Source organism: Sus scrofa, chromosome 18 (assembly GCF_054392235.1).
Source record: "Sus scrofa isolate SSC_HxYL_T2T_F1_AM1 chromosome 18, Sscrofa_HxYL_maternal_Yorkshire_Landrace_v2.0, whole genome shotgun sequence".
Classification (NCBI taxonomy): domain Eukaryota; kingdom Metazoa; phylum Chordata; class Mammalia; order Artiodactyla; family Suidae; genus Sus; species Sus scrofa.
Window position 1 is genome coordinate 18,822,028 of NC_139400.1, and position 17,018 is coordinate 18,839,045.

The window sequence follows — 17,018 nt, forward strand, 5'->3', positions numbered from 1 at the left end:
CCTAGTCGGGTTCATTAACTGAGCCATGAAGGGAACTCCCAAGAGGTATTTTTAAAACCTTGTCTCACTTATTCAAGATCAAAAGCCACCTAATGGTATAAGCCCAAGATCATTCAAAATGCGGCCACTTGTTTGGAAGATGGGATGAAGATGACAGAATAGAAGGACTGGAGCTCAACTTCTCTCCTAAAAGCAACAAAATTTACAACCAAATACTGAGCAATCTTCAACCAAATGGACTGGAAACCTTAAAAAAGATATCCTACTCCAGAAGACAAAGAAGAGGCCACATCAAGAGGTAGGAGGGGCAATTATGTGATATAAGTAACCCCATAACTCCTGGGTGGGAAGCCCCACAGACTGGAAAGTAACTGGTTCACAGAGACTCACCTACAAGAGTGAGAGTTCTGAGCCCCACAGCAAACTCCCACGTGTGGGGACCTGGCACTGGGAGAAAGAGCCCCCGGAGCATCTGGCATTGAAGGCCATTGGGGCTTGTGTGCAGGAGCTCCATGGGACTGGGGGAAACGGAGACCCCATTCTCAAAAGGTGCACACAGACTTTCACATGCCCTTGGTCCCAGGGCAAAGCAAAGTCTCCATAGGAATCTGGGTCAAACCTGACAATAGTTCTTGGAGGACTTTCTGGGAAAACAGGGGTGAATGTGGCTTGTTGTGGGGGGAAGGACATTGGAAGCAAAGTTCTTGGGAATATTCAGCAGTGTTCCTTTCTCTGGAGGTGGCCATTTTGGGAAAATCAGGCCCCACCCATCAGCACTGTTATTGTTATGCCAAATAACAATCCAGGTGGGATCACAGCCCCACCCATCAGTAAACAGGCTGCCTAAAGACACCCCAGTCACACAGCCACCTCTAATCTCACCCAGAGACAAAGCCCTACCCACCAGAGGGATAGGAATCACCTCCACTTGCCAGTGGGCAGGCACCCCTCCCTCCCATCAGGAAGCCTACAGCAAGCCCCCTTACCAACTTCAGCCAAAAGGGGGGCAGACGCCAGAAGTAAGAAAGGCTACAACTCTATTATCTGTAAAAAGGTCACCACACCAAAAACCTATAAAAATGAAAAGACAGAGAACTATAATTCAGATGAAGGAGAAAGAAAAAACCCCAAAAAGACAGCTAAGTGATCAGGAGATTCTCAGCCTCCAGGAAAAAGACTTTAGACTGTTGACACTGAAGATGATGCAAGACATTGGAAATAAACTGGAGGCAAAGATGGATAATTTACAGGAAACCCCGAGCAAAGAGATACAAGATATAAAACTTAAACAAGAAGAGATGCAAAACACAATAACTGAAATAAAAAAATTCGTTAGAAGCAGCCAACAGAAGAATACAGGAGGCAGAAGAATAAATAAACGAGGTGGAGGACAGATTAGTGGAAGTTATGGATGTGGAACAGGAAAGAAAAAAAGATTGAAAACAGATGAAGAGACTCTCAGGGAACTCTGGGACAACGTTAAACGCACCAACATCCATATTATAGGAGTGCCAGAAGGAGGAGAGAGAGAAGGGGACAGAAAAAATATTCGAAGAGATAATATCCGAAAACTTCCCTAACATGGGAAAGGAACCACTCACTCAAAATCCAGGAAGTGCAATGAGTACCATATAAAATAAACCCAAGGAGGAACACCCCAAGACACACATTAATCAAACTGACCATAAACAAAATGCAGCCATTTGTTTGAAGTATGGCTTTCTTCCCTTTTCACTTCAGTGCATCCCAAGAGATCATGTGAGAATTCCAAGTGGTGTTTAAAAATATGAATAAAATGGATTCCCCATTGTGGCACAGCAGAAACGAACCCAACTAGTATCCATGAGGATGCAGGTTCGATCCTTGGACTCACTCAGTGGGTTGGGGATCTGGCATTGCCGTGAGCTGTGGCATAGGCTGTCAGCTGTAGCTCTGATTTGACCCCAGCCTGGGAATGTTCATATGCTGCGAGTGCAGCCCTAAAAAGCAAAAAAAAAAAAAAAAAAAAAAAGAATAAAAGCCTCGATCTAGCTACCACCTAGTACCTAGCATCTGTGTAGTTATTGTTGAGCATAAACCTCCAGTTAGTTATGGAATAACAATAGCTCACACTTACTGAACACCAGCCATGCCCCGTGCTGCTCTGAGTCTCCTCATTTAGCCTTCCAGCATGCTCTGAAGTAAGTGCTCTTATCATTCCTGTTTTACAGCTGGGGGAACTGAGGCATAGCAACCTTACAAACTTGCCTGAAGTCACAAAGCTTGTCAGGATTTGAACCCACGCAGTCAGGTTCCAAAGCCTAAACTCTGGACCATTACACAATTGGGGAAAGGCAACCAAAGGTGAAGTGTTCTGGGTGTGGCTTTTTTTTTTTTTTTTTTTTTTTTTTTTTTGCTTTTTAGGGCTGCACCTGCAGCATATGGGGGTTCCCAGGCTAGGATTCAAATCAGAGCTGCAGCTGCTGGTCTAAACTATAGCCACAGCAATTCGGAATCCAAACCACATCTGTGACCTACACCACAGCTCTCAGCACCACCGGATCCCTAACCTACTGAGTGAGGCCAGGGATCGAACTTGCACCCTCATGGATACTAGGCAGGTTTGTTTCCACTATGCCACAATGGAAACTCCATGCGTGTGTTTTTAAAGGCAACATTGATGAACTAACGTCAGCTAAAGTGCTTGAGCATAGTTTATTTCTCTAAATGGGTTCAACAGTCACCTTTGCACTGTGGTTTTGTTTAGCAATCCTTTCTTCCTAAATCATGCAGAGATGAAGTTCAGCCCACCACTCTGTCTAGCCTGAGTTACAGAGATAAAATATTTTAAGATCCAGAGTTCAATTCAGTGAAATTGTGTTATGTAACCAGTGGGTGGTAGCTGGTTGCAGCGGTATGCAGCCAGAAATGAATGGAAATTCTCTATGATGGTATTCATAGCAGCAAAGAATAACTAACTTGTATCTGTGTCTGAATGTGCTGCATGGAATCTTATACACTGTCCTTCTTAATTCAGCTTCGGTCAGCAAATAATCAAGGGCCTATTACCCAAAAGAAATGAGCATACACAGTGCTGGGCACTTAGGGGAAAGCTGAGTGTGATCCATCCTGCTTACCTTCAAATGGGGGAGTCGGGGAAGTGGTGTGAGAGAGAAGGTATCAGGTGTGGTGAGGCCAAGAGCATGGGGCTCTTGCCTGAATGAAGGGCTGAAGAGCACCCTGGCAGAGGGAAGGAAAGTGATGGCAAGCAGCATGGTATATGGAAGGAGCTGTGAGCATCTGGGAGCAAAGTGCCAGGTGAGATGGACATGGAGACGAGGATGGGACCAGGTCAGAGAATGCCTCCTGGGCCAGCCGAGGGACTCATTCTCTAGGTGCCCAAGGCCAGGGAAGGTAAGACTGCAGCCATGGTGAGACTCTGGTGTATTATTCTGGCTGCAGAGTTGAAGGACAAATTTGAGAGGCACAAAGCAGGAGGCAGGGAAACAGTTGGATGTCTATTTCCAGCCAAGGCGTGCTCTTGAAAACCTGAATAGCACATGGAGAAGAAAGAATGATTTGGGGGCCCCTTAGGAAACAAGATAGGGTTGACTACTGGGGGTGAGGGAGAGCTGGTCTGGGGGCGGGGTGGTTCAGGGAAAAGATGCCAGGCGCTGAGAAGCAGGGATGGTTAGCCCTCTCACATCAACGAGGAAGTGAGATGGAGGGGTAACTTGCCCAACGTCCTCCAGTGGAAAATTGCATCTGCCCTCAACCATAAAGGCCTGCAGAGCTCCGCAATGCCACAGTCTCCTGAGAACTTCCCAGTTACCTCCCTCTATCATCCCTTATAGCATGGGACGATGCTACTGTTTTTGGTCCCTCTGTCTGCCCAGATAGCGTTCAGACCATTAAATGTATAACTCACTGTGCTTTACAGCCCAGGGGGTCCCAGATGCCTATTGATTTGCAAAGATAGGAAGAGGGGGACAGGAGATATTTTTAACGTTGCAAAGAGCCTCAATGTAAATTGTGCCTTTATTGACAATAAGATTGTGCAGGTTAACGAAAATGTCAAGTCTCTTTGCTCTGGAGTAGAATTATAGCTTGGTACGCTAAGGCCAGTTTTCTCATCGATCGCTGTTCTCCATTGGCAGAGCTTCCATCAGCTTGTCTTTGAATAATTAAAATGGGACAATCAATCAGTCATTACTTAAATATACATTGTTGTTTGGACAATAGAACACGAGACCTATGGGGAAATAATATAAACACCAGATGTTGGTGAAGAGTTGAAATAGCGTTGCTTTGAACTACGGGGATCAGGGTTTAATAAAACTGTGAAAGAGGAAGTGTTTGTCCTCTGATGCCTTTAGTGGAGGTTGGATGCCTCCCCTTCCCCAAACTGTGGTCACAAAACCCCCACCTCCCCCTCCGCCCACACATCGGGGTGCTCTGAGCTCCCCACAGGCCACGTCTTCTAAATGGCTGCATCCTGCCTTCTGTCCTGCCTCCTACTTTTGCATGAGAGCCTTGCTCTTTGATCTCTAATGTGTCAGTTACTTTGGGGAATGGCATCCACCGTGCCTCAGTGAGGTAGAACCAGCACCCAGCCTAGAAAGCCTTCTGTGTTCAATGAGTGCATGGACTAAGAAGGAATTTATTTACTCTTTCAGTGATCCATGCAGAAGGCATTCTGCCATGAGAACATCGTGTCACCGAGTGCTCCCGCAGGTCAGCAGGAGATGGACGCCCCACCCCTGCACCCTCCCCCATGCTTGCACACACACGGGACAGCAGTTACCTGGAAGCAGTGCCATCATCTCAGTTATCCAAGCCTTGAGTGGGATCATTCACATTTACTGAGCAGCTATTAGGCGCCTGGTGTCCGTTGCCTTAAGATGCAGCCCAGGCTCTCAGAGCCTTATCATCAGTCTAGGAAATAGGACACAGGCCTCAACCAACAATAAAATAATTTGGGGAGCGCCAAGATGCAGTAGACAGAAAGCTCTGTTGGGGTTCAGAGGAGGAATGGCCTGGTCAGAGAGACCTTCAGGAAGAGCAACGTTTGGACACGCTTTTGAGTGATGGGTAGGATTTAGCTTAAACAGGGAGTGGGGCACAGGGACAGCAGGGACTGAGAGGAGCTGAGTGTCCAGAGAAGGGGCAACCATGTCAGGGAGGAAGGAAACCCCAGAGGGGAATCTTAGTGCTTCTACCAGCTCCGTGAATTCATGGGTTTGGTGTCTGGGCAGTGCTTAGGAAACAGGGTTTTGGTTGAAGCCACTATTAGCAGAGGTGGGCCTCGCTTTCATTCTCTGATGCCATTTCCCTTGAAACTTTTGAGAAAAAAAATGCCTTCCTCTTTCTGGGTCCGTGTTCAGGAATTGCTGTCTGCTGAGGTGAAACCCAAGAAACACCCCTGGGCAAGGCCATCCAGACATTGAGGGTGCCAGGCTCTGCCTGGAGGCCAAAGACACCTGAGAGCACGGGGCTCTGGGGGCCGCCCCACTCAGCTGATGCTCTTCCTCACCTCCAGCCCCCTTGGATGTTGTGCTGCATCGCATATTTCTGGCAAGCCAGGGTCAAAGTGTTTAATAATCGAAGCACCAATGCAAAGCGGTGTGAGCTCCTGCCCCCATCCCTCCCCAGAGTCTCACCCCCTCATCCAGATGTGCATTATTTTTGCAAGTGGAAACACATCGCTGCTACACTACTCAGGTTCCCAAAGATGCACCTGCGCTCAGTGGCAAATGACAACCCACCCAGTTAGTTGTCATCCTGGTATTGAGAGGTGGAGGGGAAGGACCATTCAGTAGCTTTATTTCTGGAACAGCCAGTGTCCTTCCCAGGAAAGCAGCACCAAGCCCTGACTCAAACAGCTCAGTATGGCACTAACGTGGCTCTGATGTTCTCCTTTGTTTACAGAATGAACAAGATTCTTCTTTCATCTCTGCCCTAAGACTAGATCCTACCAATTCCAGAAAACTGAATTCCTCACAAGATGAGAGAAGGTATGACTGTAAATATTAAGATTATTGCTCTTATTTCCTTTAAAACAAAACTAAGCTAAGAACAACTCATATGTCCCGTGAATGTGGCTCCACAGAATCCCCCGGCTTCCAGAACTGGCTCATAAATGTCTGAGTAAAGAACAAGCTTTATTGCATTTTTGTTTTTTTTGCTTTTTAGGGCCTCACCTGAGGCATATGGTAGTTCTCAAGCTAAGTGTCGATTTGGAGCTGCAGCTGCTGGCCTACACCACAGCCACAGCAACACAGGATCCAAGCCATGTCTGTGACCTACACCACAGCTCCTGGCAACACTGGATCCTTAACCCAGTAATTGAGACCAGGGATCTAACCCATATCCTCATGGATTACTAATCAGGTTCATTACTGCTGAGCCACAATGGGAACTCCAAGCCTTACTATTTCATAATCATATTTTGTTTTGGATTAAAAATATTACTTGATCTAATCACCTGTTGGCAAAATGTGGGCTGTTTTTTAAAAAAATCAATCTATTCTCAACAAAGACGATATTGTTGCCTTGAGGGCTGTCAAAAGGTGGCGTTTGCACACCGAGGACCCTTCCCAAAGAAAAGTGCTAAGAATGTGTTTTCTGATATGGCATATCTGCAGTGAGGGTTTAGCTTATCAGGAAAATGCCTCTGAAGGTCATAAAATTCATTTGGCTGTATAAGTTCTGGTGTGTGTGCTAAAATAATCAGTCACGTCGCTTTATAGTCACACCTCGTACTTTCATTCTGGAAAATCAATAAAGCGAGAAGAAGGCTAGGGATATTGTGTATAACTATTTAAAAGAGAGAAAACAAAAAATAATATTCTGTGAAAATGGTCCTCGAGGAAGCCCAGACCTAGTTTTCATAAGCGAGCTCAATTTTATCTCCAAGCTCATCACTGAATTATTAAACCGAAGTACCCATCGTATCCTAGACAAAAGCACAAAAAATAAAAACAAGGAAAATGGCAATGCATCCTTCTGTAGCTGCTCTGGGGCGCTGGAAGTTATCCACAGCCTTTAAAATGTATTTCGGAAACGTGTCCATTATTCATGCTCTTAATGGTTTGTTCCGCCAAATGTTACAAACCCCGATGTTGCCTTCACCTGGGATACTGCCTGCCCCACCTACAATTTCCGCCCTCCTCTTCTCTGCTAACCCTTCCCTGCATTTCGAGACCCAACCCAAGACCTCTCTCGTTTCTGAAGCCCCCTCTAACTAGCCGCCCCCTCTAACTAGCCGGCTACCCAGAAAGTCTGAAGGACTGCGGCTGGAAGGGATAAGCAAGCATCATGCATGGAGCTACAAGGTGGTCCCTAAAAGCCACTTCTTGAGAGTATTTCCCAGTTCCTGGGACACTCAGCATAGAAGAACTGCCACTGAGGAAGAGTAGGGGGTCCGGGCAGCAGAGGGAGGCTCCCTGTCGGAACCCTTGGCACTTATCTGACTTGTTTTTTGCCAGCAGCAGCTGGGTTCAGCACAGACCTGGCCAAGCAAGACCATCAACAGATGAAGCAGCCATGAAGGAAATCTAGAAGGTACTGGATGACCTTTCATTTTGTCCATTGTTTCCCGTCACTGTGCAAAAGAGTATTAGTTTGATGGAGTCTCACTTACTTGTTTGTGCTTTTGATGTCTGTGCTTTTAGTGTCCGATGCAAAACCTCTTGGCCAAGACCCATGTTGAGAGGCTTTTTCCCTATGTTTTCTTCTAGGAGTTTTACAGGTTCAGGTCTTTAAGGTGAATCCAATTTCAGTTTATTTTTGTTTATAGTGTAAGATAAGTGTTCAAGTTCATTCTTTTACATGTGATTATCCAGTTCTCCCAACATCATTTATTGAAGAGACCATCCTTTCCCTGTTGTGCATTTTTGGCTCCTTTATCAAAAATTAATTGACCGTTTGTTTCCAAATGTTTTATTCTGTTCCATTGGTCTATGTGGCTGATTTTATTCCAGAGCATACTGTTCTGAGTGCTATAGCTTTGTAATATAGTTCAAAACCAGAAAGTATGATGCCTCTATAAATTTGTTCTTTCTCTGCATTGCTTTGACTATTCAGAGTCTTTTGTGGATCTACACACATTTTAGGATTTTTTTTCTATTTCTGTGGAAAATGCCATCAGTATTTTGATAGGAACTGCACTGAACCTGTAGATCATTTGGGGCTGTATGGACATTTTAACAATCTTAATTCTTCCCATGTGTAAACACAGGATATCTTTCCATGTATTGTATGGCTTCTTCCATTTCTTTCATCAGTGTCTTATCATTTTCAGCAGACAGATCCTTTACCTCCTTGGTTAAATTTACCTTTAAGTTTTTTTTTTTTTTTTTTTGGCCTTTTTGTCTATACTAGGGCTGCATTCACAGCATATGGAGGTTCTCAGGCTAGGGACCTAATCAGAGCTAGCTGCCCCGGCCAAAGCAATGCCAGATCTGAGCTGCGTCTGCAAGCTACACCACAGCTCACAGCAACGCCGGATCCTTAACACCCTGAGTGAGGCCAAGGATCAAACCCGAAACCTCATGGTTTCTTGTCTGATTTGTTAACCTGAACCATGATGGGAAGTCCTACCTTTAAGTATTTTTATTCTCTTCGATCCTGTTGTAAATGGGATTGATTTCTTTATTTATTTTTTCAGATAGTTTATTGTTAGTATGTAGAAATGCAACTGATTTTATATACTGATTTTGTACCCTGCAACTTTAATAAATTCATTACTTTTTTCTAACAGTTTTTTGCGGGGGAATCTTTAGGATTTTGCATATATAAGATCATATGATCTGCAAACAGAGATGGTTTTACTTATTCCTTTACAATATAGAAGGCCATTATTTCCTTTTCTTATCTAATTGCTCTGGCTAGGACTTCCAGCATTATGTTGCATAAAAGCTAAGGAGAGTGGCCATTCTTGTCTTGCTGATTTTAGAGAAAAAGCTTTCCTCTTCTCACTGTTGAGTATCATATGCGTTTGTCATATACTATGACCTTTATAATGCTGAGGTATATTTAGTTGAGGTATGCTTAGTTTGTTGAGAGCTTTTATCATGAAAGGGAGTCGAATTTTGTCAAATACTTTTTCCGCATCTTTTGAGATAATTATAGGATTTTTATCCTTCCTTCTGTTAATGTGGCGTATCGTGTTTATTGATTTGCATATGTTAAATCATCTTGCATCCCAGGGAGCAATGGTTTCTTTTAAATATGATCTGGGATTAGATGTAGGTCTAGAATTAGAATCCAGTTTTTCTACATGTAAAGCAAGTTCTCTAAGAAAGAAACTACCAGTTACAGGGATAACATTTTTCATGGTAGTCTTAAGTCTTAGCGATCACCATTCACAATTTAATTTAACCTCATCTTAGAATGAGACTGGATCAGGACACTAACTCATTCTGATTCCTATCTTTTTTTTTTTTTTTTTTTTTTTTTTTGTCTTTTTAGGGCTGAACTCACGGCATATGGAGGTTCCCAGGCTAGGGGTCGAATCGGAGATGCAGCTGCTGGCCTACACCATAGCCACAGCCACTTCGGATCCTAGCCTCGTCTGCAGCCTACGCCATGGCAATGCTGGATCCTTAACCCCCTGAGTGAGGCCAGGGATTGAGCCCACATCCTCATGGATACTAGGCAGGTTCATTAACCACTGAGCCACAGTGGGAACTCCCTGATTCCTATCTTGATGTCCACTTGATTTTTACCTTTGGGTCTTGGCCTCCTGAGACTTAAGTGCAGCTTGGCATTCAAAGCCCTTCCACCTTCCCAAGACCGTGCTTCTCAGTTCCACCATATTTATATATTTTACTGCTTTGACTGATTAGCTACTTAATGCTGAACAATGGTTTACTTTTCTCATTGCTTCATCAGTCAATAAGTTCCCCCATTACTCCAACACTCCCGTACATCTACTCAGCTGTAGAAATAGTGAGATGGCAGTCTCCAAACCTCCATGCCCAAAGCATAAAACTGCTTTCCTCTTCACCACTAGACAGAAGCAATTTCCTACTCTTTTCTTTCTTTTTTTTTTCTTTTTAGGGCCACACCCACAACATATGGAAGTTCCCAGGCTAGGGGCCAAATCAGAGCTGTAGCTACCAGCCACAGCCACAGCCACAGCCACAGCCACAGCAATGCTGGATCAGAGCCGAATCTGTGACCTACACCACAGCTCACAGCAGCACCGGATCCTTAACCTACTGATTGAGGCCAGGGATTGAACCTGAATCCTTATGGATACTAGCTGGATTCATTTCTGCTGCACCACAACAGGAACTCCTCCCTACTCTTTTTAGTAAAACTCCTCTTTTTTTTCCCTCAGTAATTGATATTCATTCAAAATATATATATATATATATGGAGGATGCAGAAAGACTAAAGGAAGAAAAAAAATCACCCATAATCTCACCATTGAAAGAAAATGACTATTAATATTTGAGCTATTTCCTTACATTCCTCTCTCTCTCTTTTTTCTTTTTTGCCTCCCTGGGTACATGAATTTTTTTACTGCAATATAATTCACATGTCATAAAATTCATCCTTTTGAAGTCTGTGATTCAGTTTTAGTACATTCAAAAAGTTGTGCAACCATCAACATTATCTTGTTTCGGAAAATTTCCATCACCCCTGAAAGAAACCCCATACTTTTCAGCAGCCACTCCCTTCTCCTCTCCTTCTCCTCCTTCAGCCCCTGACAACCACTCGTCCACTTTCTGTCTATATGGATTGGACAGATGAGTTTGTACATAATCAAATAGGGAGTCCTTACACTCTTCTTTATATACAACATATATTTCTTTATATTTACACATATATATATGTATATAGTTGATCTACACTCTTTCTTCAAGAATAAAGAAATCTTTGTCTCACCAAAAGCTGCCAGTTCATAGGTGCACTTGAAAGTGTGAACACACGAGTACTTGTTTGCCTCTAGCAATATTCAGCCCACCCAACTTATTTCTCATACACCCAACCTCATCCAGAAGTAGGCATTTCAGATGATTTTATGCAGAAAAAATAAGTTTTTAAAGTGTCCTCTCACATATTTTGATCACCTTCGCATGTGTGTCACGTGCTTCTAGCTAATCTGTTCTACCAACCCAGCTCTGTCTACAGCCTCAGTGGATCAGCCCTGGTCTCCTCATACCCCAGTGCCCACTGCTCAGCCACATAACTGTCAAGTTAAATGATTGTCATCGAAAAATTGTGTCAAAACAGTTTGGGGAAAACTATCAAAATATGCTATGCCTATTTTATAACAGTCTCTTTCTAAATGAAATTGACTCTTTTGTCTTCTTCTTTCCAAACTCACTTAATAACTTAGCAGTGTTTATTAAGTGGATTAAGTATGCCATGGTCTTGTTCTACAAGGTGGGCAGAGATCCAAAACCAGTGTTTCTGCAACAATTAAAAACGTAGACATCAAGTTGGTCCAAGCTGAAAACACAGTCGGCTTTCAGGGAAAGGGTGATGCATGTGGCAGCAGAATTAAGATTTGTACTGAGGAGTTCCCATTGTGGCTCAGCGGTAATGAATCTGACCAGCATCTATAAGGACACAGGTTCGATCCCTGGCCTCCCAGTGGGTTAAGGATCTGGCATTGCCATGAGCTATGGCGTAGGTTGCAGACACAGCTGGATCTGGTATTGCTGTGACTGTGGTGTAGGCCAGCAGCTACAGCTCCAATTTGACCCCTAGCCTGGGAACCTCCATATGCCACAGGGATGGCCATAACAAGCAAAAAATAAATAAAAAATAAAAATAAAAAAAGACTTGTACTGAGCTGTGACAACTAAGAGAAGAACCAACAAGAAAAATACCAGTGGAGATTGGAGCCAACATTTATTAGGCACCAGCTGCATGCATACATTTTGAGCGAGAAGTGGGTGATGAGAGTTATGATAAAAGCAGCAGTGAGTCGTTGCTTGTCAGTGCCTTGGGCAAAGAGGAAAAGCTTCCTGGGGGAGGTGCCTCTGAGATCCTTGAAGGAAAAAGACAGAAGGGAGGGAACTCAAGCATAGAGACCAGCCAGGGCAAAGGCACGGGCACAGGCAGCAAGCTGACCACTCACAGAACTGCCAAGCCCGATCGGGTGAGGGCTGGGGGCTGAAGCTGCTGAAGGGGGCAGCAGCCAAACCCTCCTTGCTGGGTGCGGGGCTGATAAAAATGTACTTTTTTACTTTGCTGACATTGAACCAGAAGACCATCTGTGCCATGGACAGAAGTTTCTGGAACCGCAATGAGATGGGACCTCACCCCTGCCTTCAGTTACTCCCAGGCTGGCGGCGTAGGCAAGAAGCGATCCTCCTCATGTAACTTTCCCAGAGTCGAGGCTCTCCTTGGACTAACGGCAAGTGTAGCTCCTCAAGGTCAAACTAAGGACTTTAAAAGTTCAGGACACCGCCCTTCACAAATTCTCCGAGGCAAGACGGCCGTGAGGGTCTCTCCACCTCCAGCTCTCCTTGAGCGCCCCTCTCCCTCCCACACCCGCCCCATCGGGAAAATGAAGCAGGAGGGGGCCCCCTGCCTCATTCAGGCTGATGTCCGTTGCTCAGAGGCTGTCTGGAGTCCTGCCTGGAAGGGGAGGGTTGAGAGCACAAGGATGGTGACCTTGAGCTGATCAAGTGATAGACCCAGGAGCACCAGAGCCACCGCCACGGCCACTCCCTCTGGCTGCTTCCTCCTCCTCGCCATTGTCCTCTCCAGATGCCGAGCTCACCCCTGAACCTCCACATCTCCCCCACCTTGGGCATCTGATCCAGACACGCTATTTTCTGACCTTGTAGCTGGGCCTCACGCTGTGCCCAGCACACTTTAACAGCTCAATCAATATTTTTGCAGGAACAAAGAGAAGCCAGCTCTTGCTTCCTACTCCCCGCCTCGGCTTCATGCCTCTCCCTAATCTCCGTGTCTTTGACCCAGGTTATTGGTGTGGCCCCAGAACAGAGCACACATGCATAACTGCCTTGCTGAACGGTACGGTGTTATTGGCCATGACTCTGATCTATGGCTGCTTATAAACACCCAATTCCAGCACCTTATCAGTCAGGACACATGCCCCTTCCCACAAGCAGAGCCACATTCATGGATGCCGTCCACTCAACCATTCATCAAATATTTATCGAGGCCGTACTATGTGTCAGGCACTGAGCTGGAAGTTAAGAATACAGACATTACAAAGACCCGATAAAGACAGAAACAAAAGTGCCAAGTGTACAATAGAGGCATTGAAGCTGTGAGACCACCTGGGGGCCTCAGGTGGGACCCGCTTTGAGAATCACAGAGCGTGACTGTGTGATGAGAAATTAATATTTATAAGCATATTCATGAGAAGTTTTAAGTATACCTGAAGCACCAAAGACTTCTTTTCCTCTGTGTTCAGGTTACACAAATGATAGTTAATTATAGCGGCTGACATCTGCTAAGCACTCACTACGTGCCAGGCACTGTGCTAAGAGCACCACTAAGCAAAGCACACGGAGACGGAGAGACGGGTGGATGGAGTGGGGTGGGGGACGGGGTGACCATTCGCCTCCACCCCCGGCTTTTCATGTGGCTGGTTTCAAGGCGAGATAAGCTACACTGAGAAAAGTTCAAAAGATAATTAAACCAGTTAGAAAGCACAACAGCACTGGGACCGAAGCTGGGTTTCAAAGCCAATTTCCAAGAAGTAATTTCATCATCACAGCACATCAAACGTGAATTCCATTTTCAGCTATGCAAATTCCAAAAGAATAATACCTCACATTTGCATAATGCTTGATGCTTCTCCAAGTGCTTCCCCCGTTATTAATCTCGAGGAGGCTTTATTACCACCGGACACACAAATTGAAATTCTGTTCAAACTTAAGTTCTCCACTCTTTTTTCCACTTTCCCCTCACAAACCAGGGCCGCCTGAATCCAGGTGTTTTTGGTGGCGTGGGTGCCGTGAATAAGCTGTCCCAACCGGCTGAATATGCAAAACCTCAACATACTGCTGGGCCTTCCATCCAATCTCCAATGGAGCCAGATGTCGGAAAACCTTCTGGGTTTGTTTTTTTTTTTTTTTAAATAAAAACACCACAAAAGCATTTAGTTTTATCTGATAATAACACAGGACCATCAAAACAATATGAATATGTTTTAGAACTGCACCCTCAACAAAGGACACCCGTTGAACAAAACTACTCAACTACCAAACTACTGCCTTCTCAACAATTTCTCACTTCAGTGATCATTTCTAGGTGGAGACACTTGGGAGCAGAGGAATGCTATCTCCTTTCAGCATGATCCGACCCAGTGTTTTCTTGACTTTGTTTTAGAACGAATCTCTTCTGCATCATCTAATACGAGGTTCATATACTCCTCAAAACCAGCGACACCGCCCTCTATCCGCATGTTCACTTGCTCATAAAGCCACACCTGAATCCGCCGTCTCTTCTGCACTTTCTGGCCCTGGCCACGGTACACCATGGTGGAAGCTCACAAAGCCCACGCTACTTCGAAATGCAACTCGGAAACCCTTCTGTTGAATGAAGAAAATCACAGGGGGTTCTTCTCCTTTTAAATGTGACCTCTTTCCAGGGTCCCAGCCTTTGAGTCCCTGCATGTACCACGTTCATCGGAATCCGTTCCCTTCTATCACATCTTCGAAAACTAGGCAATTAGTTTCACCCCTCTGTCCTTAAGCAGAAATCCCTGGCAGTGACTTTCTGCAAAGGGGCCCACGTGGCCTGACAGCGCCTCTATCTTTTTCTTGTTTTTCATGTAATCAGAACCAAGAGGCTGAATCCGCTGTAAATCCATCGTGAGGAGAGGATCTTAGAAAAACGAAGTGAGAAGATAGGATGGGAGTGCAAAGAGCTACTTCTCCCCAAACCTCTCCCTTGTTTCTTTTTCCCTTGCCAACTTAATTATGTGTGGCGTTCTCAGCCACTGAATCCCCAGCCTTTCCTGACACCTCAATCTCATGCATGTGAGCAAAAGATTAACCTGGCTGTTTGCTTTTAATTCTGAAGCCGTGTTAATACTCAACTCCCTCCAGATTAGAGGGGAAGAAAAACACACTCCCACACCCCCCACCCTGGCTCCAGGGAGGCGGCACCCGCTGCAGTTTCTGACAATGTCACTGTCGCTGGAACATGCTGGCTGCACTTACCACTTCAGGAGGGCCAGGAGGACAACTGCCAAGGCCATCGTCACCATGGGGCCATTCAGTTCCGGGCTGAGAAACCCCAAGACTTCCATTGTTCCTCGGAGACCCTAGAGGGCTGGTCCTCCAGAGGAAAGAGTGAGGCTGGCCCGCCCCTGCCCTCACCGGAAATGATATCTGCAGGTACAAGAGACAGGCAACCAAGAACCCAGCCAATCAAGTGGGTCCCCGAAATGTGCGCTTTCTCAGAAGTGTGTCCTTATAAAGAGGAAGGAAGAGGAGGGAAAAAGAAAGGGTTTCAGTGTAAGGCAGTGAATCAGCAGCTTTATTTTCTCGATGACTCTACTGTCGATAAACATTTATGTTAACGTCTCTGGGAAGTGGCAGCATAACGGGCCCCAGGTTTGTTGAGAAAGACAATGGTTGCAGCCATGCATTTGTGCTGTGACAAGGAGTCCTTAAACAAAGACTCCTCTTTAGAAAAGTATCTTGTAATTGCAGAGTTCCTGCTGTGGCTCGGTGGTTTACAAATCCGACTAGTATCCATGAGGATTCGGGTTTGATTCCTGGCCTCGCTCAACAGGATCCGACGTTGCCGTGAGCTGTGGCGTAGGTCACACATGCAACTTGGATCTGGCCTTGCTGTGGCAGTGGTATAGGCTGGCAGCTGCAGCTCCAATTCGACCCCTAACTGGGGGACTTTCATAGACTGAGGGTACAGCCCTAGAAAGACAAAAGAAAAAAAGAAAAGAAAATTCTTTTGTAATTAAATGATGATATGGGTCAGGAGACTGAACGTCCCAGAAAAATATGAGGCCTGACCAGACATCATCAACCTGCTGAAAAATGTTGGCTGCGTGGAGGACACCCATCCCCCGAAGTTCATTAGTTTCTGGGGTCTGCAGACCCTTCTGGGCTCAGAGGGGTCCTTGGGGACTGCCCATTGGAACAGATGAAGGTCTTGCCTTGGGTCAGCCCTCTCATCGCAAGTTGGAGAATTTCTCAAACGTCTAGAAGCACATCCGAATGTGTTCATATATGGGTCCTTTGTTCCAACTCTGAGTTTATCTGGTTAAAGGAGACTGAATTACTTTTTGCGTGTTTGTCTGCGTTACACCTTTCGTCACGAGGAGGGTACATCCAAGAGGGATTCATTCACTCACTGTGGCATTCACCACATACGGGGCCAGGCTCTGTGCTGAGTGTGCAAACTGGGTATTTGCAAAATAGAAGTACTGGGCTCTGGAGCATTTTCTCTGGGGAGAGACGGACAATCAGCAAGTAGATAAAGAAGCAACTGCGAGCTGAGAACCGCTGTGAAGGTCAGGACCACGAGGTTACGTCTGGGAATAACAGGTAACCTATGGAGAGGGCACGGCAGGAAAACGCGGCTGAGGAGGGGAGCTTGGCGCCGAGGGCCTCGGGTGAGGCGGAGACGCCAGGTGAGAGCCGTGGGTGAAGCCCTCGGGCCACAAAGGGTGACCAGAAAAAGGCTCTAAGGTGGAAAAGAACTCCCCGCCTTGTGGGAACCAGAAAGAGGACAGCGGCTCAACTGGGGGAGCAGATGGAGGTGTGGACACGTCAATGGAGGCCAGACAGCACCAGCGCCCAGGAGAAGCTTGGGCTTCACTTTATGTGCCACTCAGTGGTTGAGTATGGTCGTCTTTCTGTTTGTTAAAGTTGTTCCGGCTGCACGTGGAGAATTCACAGACGGCAAAGCCAGGAGGCCACTTAGAAGACCTCTTAGAAGTGTGTCCCGAGATGAGGCTGCTTAGACTAGAAGAGGGCTGGGAGGCAGGAGGAAGCAGATACCTTTGATACCTATGCTGGGGGTAGATTCTGCAGAATCGCCTGGTGGACTGGATGGGAAAGGGAAGGGGA

At 45.7% G+C, this 17,018-nt stretch overlaps 1 protein-coding gene and 1 long non-coding RNA gene across 6 annotated transcripts in view; one reads left to right on the forward strand and one right to left on the reverse strand.

Moving 5' to 3' along the window:
* The window catches only part of TBXAS1 (thromboxane A synthase 1), a 169,393-nt gene extending 154,084 nt beyond the window's left edge, over positions 1-15,309 (reverse strand). For 2 of the 4 annotated variants that reach the window (XM_021078509.2, XM_085004827.1), the window contains exon 1: positions 15,144-15,309. Coding sequence is in view for 2 of the 4 variants with exons in the window: in XM_085004827.1 (XP_084860953.1) it covers positions 15,144-15,232 (89 nt within the window). In the remaining 2 variants the exon portion in view is untranslated. 4 annotated transcript variants of the gene reach the window in all.
* The window catches only part of LOC106508202 (uncharacterized), a 161,816-nt gene extending 145,924 nt beyond the window's left edge, over positions 1-15,892 (forward strand). The window contains exons 4-6 of one of the 2 annotated variants that reach the window (XR_014833642.1): positions 5,908-5,993; positions 7,467-7,542; positions 12,205-15,892. This is a non-coding gene — a long non-coding RNA (uncharacterized LOC106508202). The remainder of the gene's footprint in view (positions 1-5,907; positions 5,994-7,466; positions 7,543-12,204) is intronic. The other variant, XR_014833643.1, reaches the window with a different exon arrangement.
* The last annotated feature ends 1,126 nt before the right edge of the window (positions 15,893-17,018 follow it).